The sequence below is a fragment of the Exserohilum turcica genome, assembly GCF_000359705.1.
Source record: "Exserohilum turcica Et28A unplaced genomic scaffold SETTUscaffold_2, whole genome shotgun sequence".
NCBI classification, from domain to species: Eukaryota; Fungi; Ascomycota; class Dothideomycetes; order Pleosporales; family Pleosporaceae; genus Exserohilum; species Exserohilum turcicum.
Window position 1 is genome coordinate 1,862,363 of NW_007360025.1, and position 22,079 is coordinate 1,884,441.

Below are 22,079 nucleotides of genomic sequence, written 5' to 3' on the forward strand. Positions count from 1 at the left end.
CGGCCGATGCCGCTCGTCACTTCAACACAGCAAAGCGCCTTCTGACACACCGAACCCAAACTGCCGCCATGAGAAACACCAATGACCAAATCTCACAAGAAATGCATCTGTAGCCTTTGCAACCCGCGCTTGGCATTCTTTCCCAAGGCCTTCTAGCGGCTTGAGATAACGCATCCTTGCACGCAAGTCCCACTGATAAGCAACGACACACCAGGCCAAGTCCCGTCAACTCGCACAGCCAAGCACCCTGTACATGGTATTGGCCAGCAGGATTCCCTTTTTGTACTCCATGCGGAAATACCAAGGCGAGACGATACCCACTGGTGGCCTGCAGCTTGAACATGGTTCGAGATAAGCGACCGTAGAGATAGGCATTGCAAGCTGGCCGACGCTGGAATTGACACATTGTGGGGTTATACAGATATGTCTGCAAGTATAAAAGCCGGTATTGCCAATCATTAATTGGCCTTTTGAGATGAGAATCAGAGTGCCGTGCCAACCGGCAAGATGAAGGCCTTTACGCAGCTCATGCCTCTTCTCACATGCTTGACCCTTGCATCACCCATCGACCTCACTCGATCAGACCTGCACCGGCTCTTCGTACGCCAAGATGTCAAGACACCCATCAACGCCTCCCTACCAAACGTCACCATCTTCGCAACCGGCGGCACAATCGCCTCACAAGGCAGCACAAACACACAAACAACGGGCTACTCGATCGGCCTGGGGGTCCAGCAACTCGTCGACGCCGTCCCCGAACTCCTCAACATCTCCAACATCGCAGGCTACCAAGTCTCCAACGTCGCCTCCGGAAACATCAATTCGACTATCAGCCTCGCGCTCGTCCACCACATCAGCCAGGAGCTAGCCAAAGACGACGTCGCGGGCGTCGTCGTAACCCACGGCACCGACACGCTTGAGGAAACCGCCTTCTTCCTCGAATCCACAATCAACTCGACCAAGCCCGTCGTCATCGTCTGCGCCATGCGCCCTGCCACAGCACTGAGTGCAGACGGCCCGCTGAATCTCTACCAAGCCGTGCAGCTCGCGCGCTCACCCGCCGCCCGTAACCGCGGCACCATGATTGAACTCAACGACCGCATTGGCTCTGCCTTTTACACCACCAAGATGAACGCAAACACGCTCGACACCTTTTACGCCACCGAAGCCGGCCAGCTCGGCGTCTTCATAAACCAGATTCCGTATTTCTTTTTCCGCCCCGCTGAGCCCGTCGGCCGCTTCGTGTTCAATGTCTCAAGCGTGACGGAGTTGGCCCATGTACCCATCTTGTATGCGCACCAGGACATGTTTCCCGCGCTCTTCCACGCTGCGTATACCGCGGGCGCACGGGGGATAGTGTACGCGGGCGTCGGTGCAGGCGGCATGTCATCTGCTGCGAATCAGGATGCCCACGCCTTGTACAATGCCACCGGCATCCCTATTGTAGCGAGCCACCGCAGCGCAGACGGCATGGTACCGCCGTCGAGCGACGAGGCTGATTTCACCATTTCAAGTGGCTTTTATAATCCGCAGAAGGCGAGGATCTTGCTGCAGTTGGCGCTCACCGTGGGGTGGGATCGCGAGAGGATTAAAAGTGCCTTTGCAGAGAGTTATCCTATGCTGTAGTTTGGTGCCCGAGGTACGTGTAGCTTGTTCTAATATATTCATATATATATATATATCCTTTTGATTGTTATTTTTTTTCTTTGTTTTTACTTGGTGATGTGGTTATCAGTACAGAGAGATATTTGTTGAGTGCGAAGTCGTCGTCCATATGCAGGTTGTTACTTAAGAGATATCAGGACAAGTCGAAGAATAAAAATTGTTCGAAGAGTATGTGTGTACGTACATACATACATACATACATACATTAGGGAAATCACAAGAAGACAATTAGAAAAACATACAAACACTCACTTGACAAGTTTGTTATACTTGGTTTACTAAAGAAAAGAAAGAAAAAAACTACAAGTTTTAGTAACTACTTCTCCTTACTTACCCTCAAAGAGAAAAAAAAAAGAAAAAAAAGAGGGAAAACAAGGATTCAGAGTACCGAGGGAAGATCAGAAAAGGGATGACATAACCAAGTCGAAACTCAAAAAAAAAACCAAAAAAGTACAGTGATGAAGATTGCATCTACGTACATACCGCTACTTACTTAATTTAGCTGATATCTAACTGTTTACACTGGCGAGGAAAAAAAAGAGAAAAAAAAAGAGAAAAAAAAGAGAAGAAAAGAAGAGGAAAATACATTCAAGTACGTGAAAAACGGCGCTACTTATATAACCACGATACGTATGGATGTATCTAGACATATATGTGTGTTTGTATGTAAAAAAAAAAGAGAGAGAGAAGGAAAAAGAAAACGAAGACATTACGCTGCATACACTGCACCTCATTCTCTTTCCCTCTCCCTTCCCCCCCAAACCCGTCAGACCCAACCCATCGCAACCCGCCCACCTACCTACCTACCTACCCACCACTCTCAACATGCTACAACCCGCCAGCACCGGCACTCCCCTGACTCCCCTCGCGTCTCGGGGCGCCCTCCATGCCCTCAAACGCACTCCCGCGCCTCCCCAGATTAAACATGCTCCCCTCGCTCCCCTGCCTGCGTCCCGCGATGCCGCTGGGCCCACCAAACGTGCTACTCAGAGTCCAGCCTGCAGCCGCGGGACTCGCGTCTCGAATGCTGATGGCAGGGGGCAGCCCCAAACTGGGTATCTTGTCTTCGCCGACAGGCAGGATGCGGGGCGAGGGCGAGGGCGCGTGGCGCAGGGCGTCGGTGTAGAAGACGGAGAGCAGCGCGGGGTTGGAGCACAGAGACTCCATTTCCTCTTTGACTTGCTCGGGCGTCTGTGCGCTGGCTGCTGCGAAGAGCGACGTTGTTGTCGCGCTGGCTGTGGAAGAGGATTTGGATTCGTAGTTGGAGAAGGCAGTGTGCAGGAGGCTGGCGTCTTGGACGGGGCGCGCAAGCGGGCTGGAGAAGGGGCTGCGGTGTGGATTTCCGCGCTCGACGGCGGGCGTGGAGGGCATGCGGCTGCTCTGGCTGCCGTCGGTCGTGGCTTTCTTGTGCTCGTAGGGATCCACGTGCCGGATGCGGCTGGTGTCTTTTGAGCGCGTGTGAGCAAGGCGGTTTGCAAGTAAGAGAAAGTTTCCCTCCTCGGTGATCTGGGCGAGCAGGCCGCCGCTGCGATGGATGAACTGCGTGTATTTGTAGTCTGGGCTCCCCCAGGAATACGTGACTTCGACGTCTGCTGGAAAGGCGCTTGCGGCTTCCATGTCCAGGACAAAGTTTAGTCTGCGGAGCAGGGCTTTGTGGTATATAAATTTGTCTGTCCTCGAGAACTGCGGAGAGAAGCTCGCAGAGTCCCACATGTTCTCTGGCTGGGCTTTAGGAGGCTGCAGCGCGAGTTTGATCAAGTAGGGCGATCGGAAGGGGTGGTGATCGATAATGTTTGCTATTTCGGCAATGGGCACCTCGACCAGCTTCAAGCCGTACTTTTCCACACTGGTAGCCCACGTGACGATGGCATCTTCGATCAGTTTCGCTGTTACGTTCATCCAATCGATACGGATGTGGTAACAGTTGTCAGGATTGTGGAGGCGGTCGTAATGCAGAGAAATAATCTCAGGCCGATATGAACGCTTCCTGGGATCCACGTCGTAACGCATGATACGCGACAAGACGACTTTTCGCTTTGGAGGCTCAACGCGGGTTGGCGTCTTTTCGCCCTCACTGAGAGAACTGGAGCTAGTAGACGAAGAATCGCCCGTACCGGGTCGTGACTTGTGGCTCTTGGAGATCAAAGGCGACGTCCGTGGCGCTTCTGAGAGTGGCGTAGAAGGAACAGATTTGTCCGTCTTCCGCATGCCAAACCACCCGGTTCGCGATTCGATTCGAGGAGCTCTGTATTCGGCTGCAATCTGGAAGAAGAAGTTACCATCGCGGAACGGATGGCGTCGCTGTACATGCTGGAATAGACCCTTGTGCATGAGTTCATTCCCAAAGTCAACAGCTTCGTCTCTCGTCTCAATGTCTTTGAAATTTGTGAGAAGCCAATTGGTGAGATCAAAGCCCAGGAAGCAATTGTAGTGGAGTTTCAGATGCCATCGGCGATCCAGCATCTGGATACCCTTGTCGCCTTGGAGATCTTCTGCTAGTTTCTTGATATCAATGTTCGAAGTATGGTACTTCTCTGCGTCTGGAAAGACAGATGTGTGAAACTCGCTGTCAGTGTCGTTGAGCAAAGAGTTATCTAGGCCTGCTGCAACCACGGCCGAGGGATCGCGGGTATGATACTCAATGGCAAGAGGATTGGGGTCCTTCTGCTTCGAGACAGAAGCAGGCTGGGAGTAGCGCTCCTCTGGTAAAATGAAGCGGAACTTTTGCCACAGCTGCGTGAGCTTCCGGATTCCTTCTAGTCGTATCTCTTCTTCAGAGTCTTCCGTGAGCATCGGTAGTGGTCGCCTATGCACTGCCGGTATCTCGACCGGAATCAAAACGAAGCGAGCTCTCCAGAAGCGCAGGACCTCAGAAAACTCATCATGGTAGCCAGCCAGAAATGTGTCAATAATGTTCCAGTTATATTCCCTCCGCGGTGGGCGCAGAACGATATCCCGAGGATCGTAGGTGTCTTCGAAAGCAGTGCGGATGTAGGGTCTGTAAGGAAAAGGTGCGTCGACGCCAGCAGACGACTCCAGAGCTGTCGTAGGCTTTCTGTTATAGCGCCTTACCTCTACCTCTCCACCTGCTACACATACCAGCTGATGGATGTTATTACCAACACTCATAAAAACCGTATCGCCATCATTCGACATGTACTCGGGCGCCAGGATACTAGCAAGGGTCTTCTCTTGTCGCCCCGAAAACTCCGCAACGGAAGAACCCACAATGATCTGGAATCCATGAGAAAGACGGAAAGCAATCAGTTCCTTGATGAGCGACTCTCTACTCTTCGGGGCCTCGAGCATGTCGTCGTCTTCGTTTTGTGTAATCTTGTACGGACTCTCATTGTATTCCGAGGCGACTTGCTCAACTGACGGAAACCATTCATGAGTCAAGGGCACAGCAGCTGGTGAGCACAACGACCTCCATTTGACGGTACCGGTTCTGAGTGTCCTGGGAAAGACATGATGCCAGCGCCGATATTGGTTTTTGGAGTTGATGCTATTCTTCTTGGGGTTGCATGGATTGACCAAAACTGCCCAGGGTGAAATAGCGCTGGTCGGGGACAATGTTCGAGGGACATCTCTGGCACCTCCACTAGAAGATAAGTCGGGTTTTGGTCCGACGTGCTCGCCCGCCCCGCGTGCTCCCGCGAGGAGGAATGTTGATCCGGGATCTCGAACGACTGAGCTAGGTTGCGAAGGGGTCAAAGGCTTTCCAGATCGCATACCTCTGACGGTATCGATCGAACGGCTGGCGCGGTCAGAAGCAAGCGATTCGGCCGACGCAGGGCCAGCGCGCGAGGCAGGCTTGATGGCAATGGGTTGCGAAGCTTTCTCTGTCGAAGCATGGCGAGTACTGGCTAACCGCTCCGCAATAGCACCCTTTTGGTTCTTTTCAACAGTCAGCATGGCAGGTTTTACTCTGCCTTGACTAATATCAATTGTAGCATCCCCCAGCGTGGGCTTGGCTGGCGCTGCTTTTCCACCAAAGCTCATCTGTCTTAGAAACCAGTTGGAGGGCCTGCTCTTCATCTCAGGCTTGGTGGACGAAGCTGTTGCCGCACCGGTAAGAGGTAGGAGACCGGCTCGCCTAGATGGAGACGTTCCTCGGCTCGGTGCTGGAGATTGCTTTGGAGTGGATTGTGTAGAAACTTGATTTTGTTGGAAATCTCCAGAGTCATCCCTCTTATGCGACGCTGGACGCCCTGAGCTGGGGTTGTTTTTTGACCAGTTCTTCTGCCGTTGAAGAACGTCAGCACGCGGAACGCCTTCCCCTTTATAATCAGAGAGACGGTAGGCGGTTCCGCGTGGAGACTGACTCTCTGGATCCTTTGACTTCTCTCGCATAAGCTGCGGGAAGTTGGCGTCGGGCGTTGGACGGGCAGTTTTCGCAATGGACGGGGCCACGCTGCGGAACGAAGAGGACAGCTGAGAACTCCTCGACAGATCGGGAGAGCCACTGGACATGTGATCGCTCAGCCTTGTCTGATGAGTCTGGGTACCCGATGTGGAGCGTCTTTCCATAACCGGGGAAAAGACGCCGTTGTCATATGCCTCCATCCATATTTTGTGCGCAGCTCTACCTTCGTCCAGCTGGTCGTTGGTGTACTCTTTGTCCCCTCTTGACGAGTATGAACCTGCCCCTGTTGCAGAGGACTTTACCACAGGAGCCTTTTTCTGGCCCTCTTCATCCTGATCAAACCATTCGCCCAAATGATGTGGGTACATTGGATCTTCTTCCAGGTATGGAATAGCAATGTCGCCCAGTTCATTCTCCATGACGCCCATCATTTGAAGTTCGAAAATACGGCATCTCAGGGAGAAAATGCGGCCTTTTTTGCGTGACTTCTTCACAATCTTATCGGCCTTTCTTGGTTTCGTAAGTTCCAGAATCTCTTCGGAAGTGCCAGACCAGAAAGAAATGTCGATCCAATAAGGCATGGCAAATCTCCAGTTGTCTGAAGCATCTGTAGAATCGCCACCCGGCACATGCTGTGCCATGGCCGCATGCGAGACTGAGCCAAAGTTAGGCTGGCTTTGGCGGGGTGTCTTGTCTTCTTCGATCCGCGATATCGGTATGGGTTCATGTTGTTTCTCATGCTCAGCTTTCAGGTCAGACATGGAGCGAGGTGTTTGATATTTGAACAAAGGGACAGAGTGAAGTGGCATTGGCGAGAGACACACAAGGTCAATGCCGATGCCCGATCCGATAAGGGTATCCGTAGTCAATTTGAGCATGTTGTAATCCACTTCGAAAACACCTGTTCCAGGGCTGACAACTATGACGGAGATGCCAGTCCGGACGAGGTCGCGATCAATATAGTCTTTGGAGAACTGGGCTGCGGCCAAGTTGATCGCTTCAAGGATGTTGCCTTGGCTCGCAGACGATGGCCTTCCGGCAACAACGACCTCCGTCATCGGACCATCCGATCCAGTGTCGTCTTTGCCAGATTGCTTTACAGGCTTGTGGACAAGAGAGACTTCTCGCAGGAACATTCTGAATTCTTTCTTGAGCTGATACAGAATGTTGATCCAGTCACCGCTGGCCATGTCGCTCACAACAACCCGATAGTAGTCTCTGAAAGCGCCTGCATGTGTGTCAAAGTGGGTGTCGCTTGTCGCTCCTTCTGGTCGATCAGCTACTGGCTCGCCGTCGTATTGCATTCGAGTAAATAGAATGATGGTAACGAGGTGGCGGGCGTTGATCCTCAACCATCTCTTGAACAGATCTGGGAGAAAGCCGCTAACAACTTTGTTAAACATGATTTCGCCGGCACCTTCTGTATCAAAGTCCCACATCTCCCTTGACATCTGGATGAAAAGGGTATACCGTGCTGATTCGCTGCGGAAGATGGGTTTCGACTTGGGCGAGAAATATCCTGAATGAACAGATTGGCCGTTGATGTAGATATGCTTGATCGTTGCTTTGATGGTTCCCATAAAGAGCAGCCTCTGGCCGCGATAGACGGTACGTTTACTTAGCTCGGAAATCGCCATGCGCCACATGTCTGCGCGCGCAAGGTATTCATCACGAAATACAATCTCCACATGGTGGGCTTCATGCAGGTCTTCGTCGGCCTCGGTGACTACAACTTGCATCCTGTTGCGGAACCCGAATACCTTGGCGATGCGTTCGGATATTGAGACCTAGGCTGGGTTAGCTGTGCTCCACGTCCATCTTGAACCCGACATACCTGTAGGTTGGGATATTTGGACTTCAAGTCTGCAGGAAGCGTCTTTGGGACAAAAACATAGGCTTTGTCCTCATCAATGTCGCGCCCGCCAAGAATAGTAGACCCATTCTCATCAATAGTTATCGTGTTTGAGTCCCGACGATGTCTCTTTGGATGACCATGCAGGTAGCCATCGGCTGATGCCGCATTGAGTCGCGACTGGGCCACATTAAGCTGTGCGCTCTTTGGCCCTGCATGGAAATCGCGGACGGCGTTGTCTGTCTGTATGGCCAATATCTGAAGCAGGGAACCCGGGCCAGTGGGAAGCTCAGGAAATTTATCGCTGTTGAATACAATTTCGTCTCTTGAAAAGTTGTCATCATGTGTCCATAAGGTGCAAACCTTTTGCACTCGGGCCTGTTGCGCATTTGGCACGGCTTTCGACATGTTTCCTGGCGATAATCCGGAGACGGCTTCTAGCTTCGTGTAGGCTCACGGGCATGTCCAAGTTATTCATTCATACACGCCGAACGCGCGTCGTGTCATCATGCAAGATAGGCAGATAATAATCAATGATTCAAGCGCAGTAGGGCGACCAACCGGAAACTGTAGCGACCGGCGAGGTGGCCACACGTGATGGTTATCGTGTCGCGTCGTAAAATGCAGGGCCGTCTGCAAGGTACGTACTTGAGTGCCAAGCCGCTATCGTCTCCTTACGTAACACTAGCATTGCAAGGCATCATACTCGAGTCAATTCTACTCTCTGTACATATTGAATGTACTATTGCAAATAATGGCTCAATATTGATTGTCTCTGGCGATTGAGCTGGATTCGGCAAATACTTCTTTGATTGTGGACACTTGAACTGTTCTACAGCACCAGTTTCCACTCAAGAAGCACTTCTGAACGGATATATCTAGCTACCAAAGAATTAGGAAACGAATAGCTGAACTAAGAAAGATTGAGATCAAGGCAAAAGATATCAACTTTTGGAATGATATACAAGCAGCACGCAGTCTACCATGTATCCCCTTCATCAACCATACAATCATGTCACATATCTCCTCTTCAATGCTACAACTTCTCAATCCTCGCCCTCATTTCTTTCAAATCCTCACCCTCAACACTATCCTTCTTTTCTTCAACAAACTTTTCAAGAGCCGCGTCAATCTCATCCTGTCCATGAACAAAGTCCACCCAGCCCCTAACGCCGTCCTTCTCCAACGTCTTGACTAAGACATGCGCGACCGTTGCGCGACTGACCTTCTCCCCTGATCCAATCCTGCCCAGTTTGACTTTGCCCGCTGGCTCCTCGGTCAATGTGCCAGGCCTCAAACTAATACCGCAGAAGCGCTCGTTAGCGGGCACGCCATCCTTCTCTTCTTTTGCTAAGCGGTCGTTTGAGAGAATGGTAAGGACTTCATCAGCTGCAACCTTGGCTTTGTAGTAGTTTGGTAGTATCTCGTTGTTGACTTTCTGCGCCGAGGCCCAGTCGTCGTCGGTCCACCAGGGCGCGCGACCACGGCGGGAGGCGAGGTAAGACACTGTGAGGAACTTCTTGACAGAGGGTGTGTTGACGCTGGCCTTTGTAAAGGCAATGGCTGCGTCGCGGTCTACTGCAAAGGTCATTTCTGCGCCGCCTTTACCTGCAGCGCCTGTTGTGCTGTTAGTACATGGGTCAAATATTACAGCCTCTTGTCTTGTTCAAGAGTATCGAATACATACCAGCACTCCAAACCACCCAGTCAGGCTTCACTTGGTCTAAGATCCCCTTTGCATCCTTTTCGCTTTTGACATCTGCAACGCTACTGACAAGCACGCTCAGTTTCCCTGGCTGGCCCTGGCCCAGCTTCTCGATTGCAGGCTGCTGTGAAGCAGTGCGAATCATGCTTGTCACGTTCCATGATTTGGCTAAAAGAATAGGCGTGAGGAGCTGGGCTACCTTGCCGTGCCCGCCAATGAGGAGAATGTTGTGTGCCATTTTGCGCGTGATACAGAAAAAGTTCAAGATGGGAGATTACAAAGATGAGAGAGAAGATCTTGTGTTTTGTTCCGATGCTCTGGATAGAGAGCACTTCACATTGGGGATGGGCTAACATATGTATAGCAATGTCACGTGCATATTGGCTTGGTATGATGCTGACGCGATTCCTAATGACGTCGTTAGCGCTGCATGTCTCCGAGTATGGACCGATAGCCTATGTGTGTGCCGGTCAAATTCAACTTTGTCACCACCCATCTCGGGTTCGATTAGCAATAGCATAACATCATCATATTTCGAGGATTGAACTAAACATGAGCGAGAATCTGATTGTATGGACTTTTTGTGTCGTTTCCAGACACACTACGGGAAAACGAGATATCTGTTGCCAGTAATGGGCGGCTAGACTCTGAGCAGAGGTCAAAAAAAAAGAAGCAAGTATCGTATGGAGGAGTCTATGGACTAGAAAAGGAGAATGAGCATTGGGTAATACAATGAGGGGCACGATAGCCATCAAGCGCCAGGAACAGTAGGACATGGGTATTTTCAATGTGGTCGAACCCCCTGAGACAAAAACGCCTATGACGCCGCTGAATGCTTGAAATATGCATTTGCTGGAAAGGAGACCTTTATTACTCCCGATGCTCCAAAACGCGGAGAAATTTCGGGCGAGGAATGTATGTATGATGTAGCGCGTAGGAAAGAATTAGACTTTAGGTACCAGGGCCAGTTGACTTGGATTTGTCACTGGAATTCCCTGAGAAAGGCCCTACATTAAAGTCGGGTGTGGTCTCCATATTCTGGCTGGGAGGACCACGATATTGACTCGCGTCGGGAGCGAGGATGGGATCAGTCGACTTGGTGTCGGGATGGACCTCAATGCCATCATGGGCTTCGAGATCTTGCTTGGTGGCATTGCGGCCGAATCTGATCGAATCGTTATCGCCATTGCCGCGGTCAATCGGTGACCAACCCGCAACACTGCCTGCGACAATGCCAGCCATGACAGTTGCTGGGCCGAAAGCAGAGTTGGACCGAGATCGGGTACGACGACGGCTGTTAGGTGTAGGTGGTGCGGGAGAGCCGTCCTCTGTTTGGGCACCGTTGTTGGGGGTACCAGGCAGAGAATGGCTCGACCGGGATCGAGTGAAGATTTCCCTAGGATGCTGCACCTTGAACTTCATGGCACTGAGACGGCCGCCACGAACTTTCCTGAGGAAGGCAAGTTCATCACGAATCTCCAGCAGCCCTTGGTTCCAATAGTAGTCGTCATCGGAAATAACAAGCTCGGGAGTTTGTTTGCGCCTGAAAGCGTCGGGGATACACTTCCTGATAAGCTCATCGGGTATCAAGCGGACGATGACACCGACGGGCAGAGACAGGAAACCCAGCACTATCGAGTAGCCCCACTGAGCGCCGTTCAATCTTGTAACCTTGAAGGCCTCGCCACCGACAAAGATGATCATTGTCTGGCCACCAATCATGATGAGCAGGATGATGATGAAGAACCAGTTGTGGGTGATGCCTTCAAAGACATTGAAGCGGTTGTCGAGGCGGCGGTTGTTGAGAGCGTTGAAGATTTGCATCCAGACAAAGGTGTTGAAGACCAAAGCTGGCAATTGCTCCTTCTCGCGAGCACTCTGGTAACTGAGGATGGACTCGCCAGCAAAATAGAGGATGAAGGTAACCACCAGCTGGTAGATTGCCTGACCAATGATCATCTTCCACATGCGCAACGTAATCAAGGATGCAGATTTAGGGTCGGGCTTGCGGTCTAGGAGACTGCGCGTAGGAGGGTCGGTAGCAAGGGCCAGAGCGGCAAAGGTATCCATGATGAGGTTGACCCAGAGAAGTTGGACAGCGGTCAAGACAGATTCCTGCTTGGAGCTGGAGACGGCCGAGACAAAGGTGAGGAGCACAGCGGTGATGTTGACCGTGATCTGGAACTGGAGGAACTTCTTCACAGCGTCGTTGACGGCACGACCCCAAAGGAGCGCCTTCACAATGGAGGCAAAGTTGTCATCCATGAGGATGATGGCAGACGCCTCTTTTGCAACTTCGGTACCTGCAATTCCCATGGAAAAACCGACATCGGCAGTCTTGAGCGCGGGCGCGTCGTTGGTTCCGTCACCAGTGACAGCTACTGTCTCACCAAGCTCTTTAAGGCGCTTGACAAGTTTACGCTTGTCGTCAGGGCTGGAGCGAGCAAGGACACAAAGCTTGGGAATGACGGCGTCCATGTCCCGTTTCGACAGTTTGCGGAAAGTGGGGCCTTCCATGACAACACCGCCAGGGACTAGAATTCCACAGTCTTCGGCGATGGCTTTGGCAGTCAAGACGTTGTCACCAGTAACCATGCGGACATAAACACCAGCGTGCTGGCAATCCTTGACAGCCTCGCGTACGTTCTCTCGCAGAGGATCTTGGATACCGACAATAGCCAAAAAGGTCATTTTCTTGGAGATGTCCTTGAAGACTGCTTGGCTGGGATCGTCCTCGTTTCTGGAGGACTCGGCAGGCGGCCAGCTCTCGAAGTCGCGGTAAATGAGACCAATGGTTCGCAGAGAGCGAGATGCATACGTGGTGATGATCTGCTCGAGTGACTCGCGGTTGTCCCTGGACATGGGAGCCTCAAGGAGCTCCTTGTTGGCATCCATGACGATCTTGTCACACATGGCGAGCAAGATTTCCGAGGCACCCTTGATATACATGCGGTAACGGCCGTCATCGAGCTTGGCAACAGCGGCAGAGCATTTGATTGACGAGTCGAAGGGAACCACTTGAACAATGGTGGCATTGGCGCGCTCTTGAGCAACGCTGCCCAAGCCCAAGTAATCGCGTGCAAATCCAAGCAGAGCCGTCTCTGTTTTGGAGCCGATGAAGGGATCAGCACCTCCATTCTCGCTCTCGAAAGCGGTCGTGTTTTGGACAATGGATTGCAAGAGAAGATCCTTGACGTCGCGGCTCAGCGTTTGAACGAACTCGCTTGCTGAAACATCGTTGGGGTTCCCAACCGGCGACTGTGATACGTCCTTGCCCTTGGCACCGTCGTCGAGTGGTGGTGCCGAAGAAGCTTGGAGCTTGGAGTCACCAAAACGAAGAGCAGTTCCTAGAGTGCCGGCAACGACCGTCATTTTGTTCTGGGTAAGCGTGCCAGTCTTGTCGGAGCAAATCGTGGTGGCGTTTCCCATGGTTTCGCAGGATCGAAGCAGACGGACCAGGTTGTTGTCTTTGAGCATACGCGTGGTAGCAAAAGCCAATGCGAGTGTGACGGCTAGCGGAAGGCCCTCAGGGACAGCGACGACAATGACGGTGATGGCGACGATGAGGATGTTGAGGAAGTTTTGGCCCTTCTGAGCAGGTGTTTCGCTGCTGCCCTTGAGCTTGACGAGGAACTCAATGAAAAGGACAACGAAGAGCAACAAAGCAGCGGCTCCACCGAGTTTGGCAATGTAGGTCGCAAGCACGTTGAGCTTGTTCTGGAGCGGTGTGACTTCGCTGTCTTCGCGCAGAGACATCATGGTTTTCCCGTAACTAGAGTGAACACCGGTAGCTGTGACCAAAAAGGTGCCTACGCCCTCCGAGACCTTGGCGCCGGAAAGGATGAATGGATCCACCTTTTTGAGATTGTCGTGTCGTTCAATGGCCTTGAATGCCTCGTCTCCAGAGATCTTCTTGAGCAAGTCGGATTCTCCAGTCGCGGAAGACTCGTCACACTTGATTCCGTGGCCTTGGATGAGAATGCCATCGACGGGAATCATGTCACCAGGTTCCAGGTTGACTACATCTCCGACAAAGATGTCGTAGACGGAGACTTCGCGAGTGGTTCCCGAGCGGATCACCTTGATGGTTCGGTCCTCCTTTTTGCGGTTGAGCTTGACAAACTGTCGTTCCTTTTGCCAGTCGTTGGCGGCGCCGACTACTACGACAATGACAATGGCGACAATGATGGCTACACCTTCGATCCACTCGACGGCGGGTTGGCCGGGTTCGTGCTTGACGCCAAAAGTTTGGTACAGACCGAGAGCGAGCGAGATGACGGCAGCGCACGTCAACAAGATAAGAACCTTGTCATTGTAGGCCATCCATGCGAGCTGAAAGATGTTTTTCGGTTTTCTGACAGGAAGTCTGTTGTCGCTAAAGACGCGCTTCCGGTCAGCGAAAGAAGTTTCCTTGTGGTCGACGTGAGCACCGTCGGTAGGCGCAGCATGGTTTGGCGACGATGCCTTTTGCGGAGACTGTGTGGTACTCGGCGTGGTGGCTTCTTCAAAGGTGACGACACCGTCCAGGTGCTGCTCGTCGATGCTCAATCCGGCCCTTCGATCGGTCCGAAGACCCTTTTCTAGGCCGTCCAAGCCTCCAAGAGCATGGAAAGCTGACAACTGCACTATCATTAGTTCCATTCAGAAGCTTATTTGGTCGGCCCGCAGCGACCACTTACGCTCTTGGGGTTATAAAGCTTGGCCAGTTGACCTGGCGAAAATGCAAACTTGTTGTTGTCAACCTCAAAGTCTGCTTCGGTGCCTGGATCGGGTTTCAGAGCATCTTTGTCGTTTAGTATTTCGGTGGGGCCCAGATCGGCGGCCTTTAATGTCTCGCCCTGTGATGAGGCGACATAGGTGCCTGTACTGTTGGATTCGCCGTTTTCAGTCGTCGAGTCCATCGAGTTGCCTCTGGAGCGCGCGCCAGGGACATTGAGCAGGCCAGCATTGCTGTTCCACGCGGTTACGGGCGAGCTGATGTTATGTGGGCTCGTGGGTCTGCTTTCTCTGCTTTCAAAGGAATTGGCACTGCGCAGCTCCTGCGACGACGACGGGGCGGGCTGTGTTGGCGAGATGTTGTCTGCTGAGGGCCTGTAGTTGGTGTCGGAGATGACTTCCAGAGGCACAGGTTGGCTCATGTTGGGGTCGTTTGTGGCAGACGTGTCGATGGTGATGGTCGGCGCGCGTGGTCTTGAAGGACCATTGTTGGTCTGGTCACTCGCCATGGCGGCAGCCTAGGCCCCTCGAGGCGGCAATGGAGCGAGGGCTGCGTGAGGGGAGTGGGGTGGGCTGTGCAAGGCTGCAAGCGATGGATGTAAGCCGTAGGAATGTCAGGCGTGCGGTTCCGGTGAGGTTGCTAAGCTACGGAGGGAGAGTGCATGCGGGCTATAAAAGGCCGTCAAAGAAAGAGAGAGTGAGGGGGGCGAGTAGGCGGTGCCGTGCGTGTGGTCGTCACAATGGAAGCGCGTGGTACTGGGTGGGGGCAAGAGCCAGCGGACGCGAGCCTGGAAGCGGGCTCTTGGTACCAACCACCTTGTTGGCAGCTTGGGGCGGGCGGGTTTTTTCTCGCTCTCCAGCAGAGGCTGCGTAGTCGTCTCAGCCACGACGACGGTGTACTATGGCCGGGCAATGGAGATGGCCGAGGGGCGATAGTGAAGCACGGGCAGAGCGAGGGTGCTTACCCGAGAGGCTAGGAGCGCGGCAAGAGGCGACTTGATGTCGATGGAGGATGATTGCACTGGAGCTGAGCAGACCGGATAGCGCCTGTTATGGGCGAGGCTATGTTGCAGGGCTCGCGGGCAGGGCGCCCATTTGCGGGAGGCGAGTGTGGCTATGCTGGCGAGGTGGTGGTGGGCGTGAGGGAGCGCAGGGTGGCGATCGGGGGGGGGGAGGGGAGCAGGACAGAAGCACGCGGGTCAATGGCGCGTTGGAGAGAGCAAACAAGCAAGGCGAGGGCGGGCGCGAGAGAAGGTCGAAGTCGGGCGGACAGCGGGCAGCGGACAGCGGGCAGGACACGGGCACTATGACTTGAGGCCGACGACATTAAGGGCAGCCTCAGGCGCGAGCGGCGAAGGGCCATTCCCCCATAGTCGTACCAAGACGTACACAGCCCCATCTAGCGCCGTCGTCCCATGCACCCGCTCGGGCCTTATGCGCGCAGGACCACCAGTCGACGACAGGCTGGCGCGCCCCCGGTCGGCGTTTCACGGTTGTGGTTGTGGTTGTGCGCGCTCTCCACTGCCTGCCTGTGCCAAGTGCCTGTGTCTGGTGGTGGTGGTGGTCGCGGTGGAGTCTGCTGGCACTCGGCCACTACAACTACACTACACCACCACCACCACCAGCCGTGACACGATGCCACCACGTCGCCTGCTGCTTGGCCGCGCCCTGACTGGACCCGCGCCCGCCAAGGGAAGACGCCCGCTGCTGCCCGTGCCGTCAGTGCGTCATGTCGCTCGCTGCCACTATTGCACATGGATGCAGGTGATTGCATTGCTGGCCGGCCATGTCTGCCTTTTCTTCTTGCCGCCTCTCCTATTCCCCTCGGCTGGTGCCACGCGATGCGCGCCATGGGAGTCGAGGGGGTCGTCGGGGTCGTCGTGGTAATAGTAGCAGCAGCAGCAGTAGCAGCAGCAGCAGCAGCAGCGTCCTTGGCTTTGAGTGTCCTTGGTTGTCTTGGTCATGCTGGCCGTCGCCATCGTCGTCGTCGTCGCCATCTTGTTTTTGCCCATCTTCTTTTTTCCGACTGTTCCCCCCTTGCACGACCACTCGAACAAATTACCGCAACCGCCCTCCTGCCACCCCGGCCCTTGGCCGCTGCCACTGGGCATGGGCAACAAGATAGCCTCGACCTGTCCCCGGCGCTGTTGGCCTCGATTGCAGCAGCTGTGCGTGTACCTGAAGATCCAGGGCGGGCGTGGATAAGGGACATGTCAATCTCCGAGCAGCCAAGAGCCGAGGCCCCCTTGGCCCCCTCCCACGCCATGCCTAATTGGGCCTGCACCACGCTACGTCACTGCCGCCCGCGCTCCACTTCCACTTCTCTTCACTTCGCTTTCTCTTGCTACTCCAATTTCGCCTCTCTTTCTCTGCCTCTCGTGATCCGCCTCTCTCTCCCCCTCCCTCCATCTCCAGATACCGTCCGTCGCCTCCCCCTATCACACGTGTCTCGCCTGTTGCCGGGTTTCGTTGTCGCGCACGCTTGTCGTTCTCCAGACCTGAAACGAACGCCCACGAAGAGCAGAGAAAAGCATACACACCCCCTCTCAACACTTTGACAATTTGCCCGTAGAGGTGTGAACCTCGAGCTTCTTGCGAGTTTTGGCCTTCGGACGCTTGCTGCACCTGAGATCGGGGCGTGATTCAGGTTGCCGCTTCCGCGACCCTTGGCGCGATCGAGTCGCGAACTGCCGTACATCCCAGTCACCGGTTTCAGGCTCTGGCCCGGAGTCTAGTCTGGTGCTTGTGGCGATCATAATCGTGATCGCATGTTTTCCCAGCTGACAATCAAAAATTACGACGAGCACGCCACCACGCCCGCCGCGCCTCGATGGCCTCGATGGCCTCTCACTCTCGCCCCAACGCCGACAACGGCAGCTGCGTCCGGCACTGTTTACGCGTAGCCTCTTAAACTGCAGGGTCTCGAAAACGGCCAACCGGCGCCTACCAAGCGCTTTTCGTAATCGAGCCAATCAGCTTTTTGCTCCACATGCCCATCCATACGCCTGTAATATGGCTGTTGTTATTATGCTTATCATTGTTATCACTGAGGTTCGAAATCTCCGTCGACCTTTGGCCCCCTTCCAACCGCTGTACCAAAACTGTACCTGCATGGCGGCCCCGGATCTTGGCACCTCCCTCCCCATATAGCATCGTGTATTTGCATTTGGGGTCCTGCTTACCTGCTCATAGAGTTGTTACCTGGTCTTTTCCAACATGTCCGATGGTATGAAAATAGTCTCCAAGGGCCGAGATCCTATTACTCTATACTTGGGAACACTGCCAGAGACGAGGCAGAAGCCGTCAGCAAGGCCACCCTTTGCCATGCCGGCCTTGGTAATATGGCCATGTTGACATATGTTGTCACATGCATCATGTGCACGCCAGCCATGCCAACTCGACCTCATCACTGCCTCTACACTTACCGGAGCCTGAAACTAGACATTTCTTGGGGTTTCGCCACACGCGGCTAAGCTGCTACACCCCACCTACCATGGCTCTACAGCCAAGCTGCCTGCAAACTTTATCCAGCCAGCCTGCAACGTCATTGCGCGTTCGCCCAAACGGCAGAATGTGCCTTGGAAACAAAATGTCCTCACGGCCAAGAGGTTCGTCTCGCATTCCATGTTTCGACGAGTCGTTCCTCCACTCGCCCGCCGACCCGAAACCGGCTAGCCGCTCGCCCGGTTCTGCACTGCCTCCCGTGCTGCCTCATGGCCAATACTCGACACACCGGCCCTCACTCAACCACCCAGGACTCGACTACAAGCCATGACTGCTCGTCTTGCCTAGCGATACATGTACCGATCACGAAATGCCTCATATCCCAGGTCTGCAGACGCCATGCGCATGTCCATCATGCGACCAAGGGCATACAGGCCCTGATGCGGTATCTCATATTTGTTGACAAGGTCATTTCACCTCGCCACTCAATTGGGCCTTGATTGGGTCCCTCGAGAATTACCCCTAATCCCATGCTCGGACCCTCCTCTTGTGCCACCTTGAACCAGAGGCAGGCAAACCAACAACTGTCTAGTCCAACATATGTATCGATAATGTCATTCTGGCACAGTGTAGCTGGTGGAGCTAACGGGTCGTTAGTCTAACTTGTTCACATTGCCAATCCTTTCAGTATGCCATGCTACAGTCGCAACCGAAACTTGTGCGGAAAGCATATTCATTACTTTTTACATCGACGATGCCAACGCAAATCATACTGCTTCTTCGTCGCACGTGGGTTCAGGTCAGCGTACTAACATCAAAGCTCCCGCCATGCAACCCATCCTTCTTTCTCTTCGCACCAGTGCAGAAATCTGCCTTGCACGTTCACCCTCTTTTGCCCTCTGCTCCGTTACGTCTCATAGGTGGGACATGATAATATGCCGACCTTGCTATCCAAGCTCCCCTTGTCCCGCTCTACCTTCCTGCACGGCCTCACCGCCCCCCACTCCGTTTGTCCAACACACCCACACCGCATAGCCCCATTTCCAGTCTAACCCAATTACATTACATCACTCTTCGTTGTCCTCGCCATCTTCCGAGCTAGCTTCTTTTTTCCTCAAGCGTGGCAAGTCAATGGCAGAAACTAGCGCGTTAACAATGACAAACATGGCAATTGCCGAGATGAAGACTAGTCGCAGGCTACGACTGTAGGCCTCGATAACTGGAAACAGGGCGTTAGTGCCATGGCTGTGTCGAGTGGAGCCATGAGGGGGTAGCATGACTATAGGGGCACAAACCTTGGGCTTGATGTTTGGGATCAAGGTCGATTATGCTGCGGACTGATTCACGTACGCGTCGAATAATCTGTGCCAATCTGTCAGCTTGGGACTCTTTTCAAACGGATATGTGTCTTTGTCACGTACCTTGGCCTTGTCATGACCCGTGACTAGTTTGTCCAGGTACGATGCCAATGCGTTCTGCATGATGAGACTGCTCAGGGAGACACCCATGACAATCCCCAGGCTGCGCCATAAGATAAGTGTGCTGGTCATGACAGCTTGGTCCTCTTGGGTACTGGTCGCCAGAACAGCAAGACTCGTTGCTGGAAAGCTCAGGCCTTGGCCAATGCTGGAGGGAACTAAGAATATTGTTGCGAGCCACTTGGGCACGCTGAACATCAACGAGAGGCATGTGGCGCCTAGTAGCATCGAAAGTGACCCGACTACAATGAGCCACTTCATGCGGCCTGTCGCTGTCATGATGAAGCCAGCAGACACGCCGCAAACAGTCAGGGCAACCGAGGGACCGGCAAGACGGAAGCCCGACACAGACGCACTTTCCAGCTCGACCGCCTGGAAGTACAAGGGAGCATTGAACAGAATCGTGTTCATGCCAATTTGGGCAAAGAAGTTGTTGAAGACAAGGCTGCCGCGCGGTTTGCTAAACAGCATGGGAAGCGGCATGACGGGTCGTACAGCTCTCGACTCGACCCTGATAAGCACGGCACTGGTTACGAGTGCTACGACAAGGGAAGTCAGGATGATCCAGTGTGTCCATGGGTAAATGTTGCCTCCAAGGTTCAAGCCTAGAATCAAAAATGCAACAGACACTGTAAGCAATATTGACCCCGCAATGTCGAAGCCCTTCATGGCGTCCCGGAAGCCCAATCCAAAACGTCGTGCCAGATTGGGCCCGAGATGCGACGGAGTCGTGAGCAGGGCGTTGATCAGTAGGACGAAAATGAGTGGTATTTGAAGAGCAAACGTCATCCGCCAGCCTAGTCTGTCGCACAGAAAACCACCAAACGCGGCTCCACAGGCAGCTCCGCCACCGTAGAAGAGATTGATATACGCCTGGTATGTGCCTCGCACTTCGATGCTGACAAGGTCATTAGTCATGATGTTGCCCATTGACAGCACGCCCGCAGCGCCGATGCCACAAAAGGCGCGCGCGAGAATAAAGCTTCCAATGCTCTGCGCGAGAGCACACCATGCAGTCGTGGTGGCAAGGAGGATGAGTCCAGCTATATATAGAGGCCGACGGCCAAACGTATCTGAGAAGCGGCCCATCAACGGCTGGAGTGAGGTCGAGGTAAGTAGAAAGGCCGTGGATAGCCACGAGGCTGAGTTTGAAGCGTGAAAGTAGGATGTGATGACCGGATGGCTGGATGCCATCAATGTAGAGTCAAACATGGCAATCTGGTATCGCGCAGTTAGTTGATCTACTATGTAGCGTGGAAGCCTGCAACGGGGAGTAAATCGCTGGGACGTACAAAGTATCCCAGCAGGATGCCACCGAACACACATCTGAATCTCCAGATGCCGACGCCCTGTAGCTTTCCATTCTCTTCAAACTTGACCAGGTCTCCTGCCTCTGATATTGTTGTTGCATCGTCATCGTCGTCATCATCATCATCACCATCAACGCCATCCTGCGAGCGGCTCCTACTCTTTCGTGATTCCGGGAACTGGGGAGCAGCGCCTTCGCCCTGCTGCGCTACCTCTGCAGCTGTAACTTCGGGTTGAGTGAAAGCAGGGGTGCCTTTGTGGTTCTGCGATGTAGAGCGAAGAAGCGGTGTTCGCTCCGATACAGGCCGCGACATGGCTGCACAAGACCTGGTGGACTTGTGATGAGGATGAAAGGCGTCTTGGACACGGCTGCACGACTTGGAGCCTGCCAGGCCTCGGACCGAAGCAGCAGTTGTAAAAGGGAATGGCGCGCGTTGACCGCTTTCAGGCACCCTCTGCCCTCGTGGTGCCAACGATCGCCAGCGCTAGCACGTCCGAAATCGCCGTTGCTATCCGCTATCAACGACGCTGGATGCTGGCGACTGACCTCAGCACTTGACTCTTTCTCTCTCTCTCTCTCTCTCATTTCCAAATATGAAGACTCCATTGCGCATAGCTATCCTCGAATGTGACACGCCGCCAGCGGCTATCGTCGAAAAATACGGCCGTTATGACCGCATCTTCACAACGTTGCTCGAAGCAGCGGCCACCGAATTGGGCTTGTCTCCCAAACAAGACCTCGAGTTGAGCGCCTTTGACGTCGTCACTGCGCAAGAGCATCCAGACCTCGAAAACATAGATGCAGTCTTGATCTCGGGTTCCAGTGAGTTTTCTTTTTTCCCGTGCCCGCCATGTCATCGTGGTCCGGGGGGGTTTAAGGCATGGCTAATCGCCTGTGCATCAGAACACAACTCGTTTGACAATGACCCCTGGATTGTAAAACTCGTGGAATTCACAGAAAAACTGCTCAATCAAGACCGCATCCGCATCATCGGCGTATGCTTTGGCCACCAGATTCTCGGGAGGGCTGCAGGCGCCAGAGTGGGACGCAGCGACGACGGATGGGAGATCTCCGTACTGCCTGTGCAGCTCACGGAGAAGGGCAAGGAAATCTTCCAGCAGGACACACTTGTGCGTTGCGAAACCCCCCCCCCCGAGTCTCTAACCACCGCAGTCTTCTAACCCAATCCCCCCAGGCCATCCATCAAATGCACAAAGACGTCGTCTTTGAGTACCCTGCAGGCGTAGAGAAACTGGGTGCCTCACCCCGCTGTCTAGTCCAGGGCATGTACAAAAAAGGCCGCTTGATTTCCGTCCAAGGCCACCCGGAGTTCACAGAGCCCATTGTCTCGTACCTGGTCAAAATGCGCGCCGAGCAGGGCATCTTTGAGGAGCAGCAGGCTAGAGATGCGCTGGACCGCGTCGCAAAGCATCACGATGGACTGGTGATTGCAAAGGCGTTTCTCCGCTTCCTGCTCGAGGACTAACTAGGCGAGCGCCTGATTCATCACGGTCAGCGTGTGAGTGTGACGGTGTTGTTAGAAT

The 22,079-nt window shown here is 53.7% G+C and overlaps 6 protein-coding genes across 6 annotated transcripts; 2 read left to right on the forward strand and 4 right to left on the reverse strand.

Annotated features, from left to right (window-relative positions):
* Positions 1-507: 507 nt before the first annotated feature.
* Positions 508-1,819, forward strand: SETTUDRAFT_153805 (uncharacterized protein; the record flags this gene model as incomplete). The annotated part of the gene is made up of 3 exons (XM_008027383.1): positions 508-1,468; positions 1,534-1,566; positions 1,803-1,819. 3 exons carry the CDS (start codon positions 508-510, stop codon positions 1,817-1,819), a joined length of 1,011 nt encoding a protein of 336 aa, XP_008025574.1.
* Positions 1,820-2,493: 674 nt separating this feature from the next.
* Positions 2,494-8,291, reverse strand: SETTUDRAFT_19567 (uncharacterized protein; the record flags this gene model as incomplete). The annotated part of the gene is made up of 2 exons (XM_008026733.1): positions 2,494-7,818; positions 7,866-8,291. 2 exons carry the CDS (start codon positions 8,289-8,291, stop codon positions 2,494-2,496), a joined length of 5,751 nt encoding a protein of 1,916 aa, XP_008024924.1.
* A 560-nt stretch (positions 8,292-8,851) lies between these two features.
* SETTUDRAFT_163110 (uncharacterized protein) lies at positions 8,852-9,898 on the reverse strand. Its single transcript, XM_008027384.1, has 2 exons — positions 9,571-9,898; positions 8,852-9,500 (listed from the first exon to the last, which is right to left on the reverse strand). The coding sequence occupies exons 1-2, from the start codon at positions 9,824-9,826 to the stop codon at positions 8,920-8,922; spliced, it is 837 nt and encodes a 278-aa protein (XP_008025575.1). The 5' UTR covers positions 9,827-9,898; the 3' UTR covers positions 8,852-8,919.
* A 325-nt stretch (positions 9,899-10,223) lies between these two features.
* Positions 10,224-14,988, reverse strand: SETTUDRAFT_163111 (uncharacterized protein). Its single transcript, XM_008027385.1, has 2 exons — positions 14,268-14,988; positions 10,224-14,208 (listed from the first exon to the last, which is right to left on the reverse strand). The coding sequence occupies exons 1-2, from the start codon at positions 14,811-14,813 to the stop codon at positions 10,540-10,542; spliced, it is 4,215 nt and encodes a 1,404-aa protein (XP_008025576.1). The 5' UTR covers positions 14,814-14,988; the 3' UTR covers positions 10,224-10,539.
* Positions 14,989-18,815: 3,827 nt separating this feature from the next.
* SETTUDRAFT_89269 (uncharacterized protein) lies at positions 18,816-20,848 on the reverse strand (the record flags this gene model as incomplete). The annotated part of the gene is made up of 5 exons (XM_008027386.1): positions 18,816-18,967; positions 19,044-19,110; positions 19,170-19,341; positions 19,429-20,444; positions 20,519-20,848. The coding sequence occupies 5 exons, from the start codon at positions 20,846-20,848 to the stop codon at positions 18,816-18,818; spliced, it is 1,737 nt and encodes a 578-aa protein (XP_008025577.1).
* A 280-nt stretch (positions 20,849-21,128) lies between these two features.
* SETTUDRAFT_31353 (uncharacterized protein) lies at positions 21,129-22,021 on the forward strand (the record flags this gene model as incomplete). The annotated part of the gene is made up of 3 exons (XM_008026854.1): positions 21,129-21,357; positions 21,439-21,665; positions 21,731-22,021. The coding sequence occupies 3 exons, from the start codon at positions 21,129-21,131 to the stop codon at positions 22,019-22,021; spliced, it is 747 nt and encodes a 248-aa protein (XP_008025045.1).
* Between the last annotated feature and the right edge of the window lie 58 nt (positions 22,022-22,079).

Bases quoted from the DNA above. Each gene is read 5' to 3' on its own strand.
- SETTUDRAFT_163110 (XM_008027384.1), bottom strand. From the start codon at position 9,826: ATGGCACACAACATTCTCCTCATTGGCGGGCACGGCAAGGTAGCCCAG. The intron at 9,501-9,570 runs GTATGTATTCGA...ACAGCACAACAG, and splicing joins CTGGGTGGTTTGGAGTGCTG to GCGCTGCAGGTAAAGGCGGC.
- SETTUDRAFT_163111 (XM_008027385.1), bottom strand. From the start codon at position 14,813: ATGGCGAGTGACCAGACCAACAATGGTCCTTCAAGACCACGCGCGCCG. The intron at 14,209-14,267 runs GTAAGTGGTCGC...ATGATAGTGCAG, and splicing joins AGCTTTATAACCCCAAGAGC to TTGTCAGCTTTCCATGCTCT.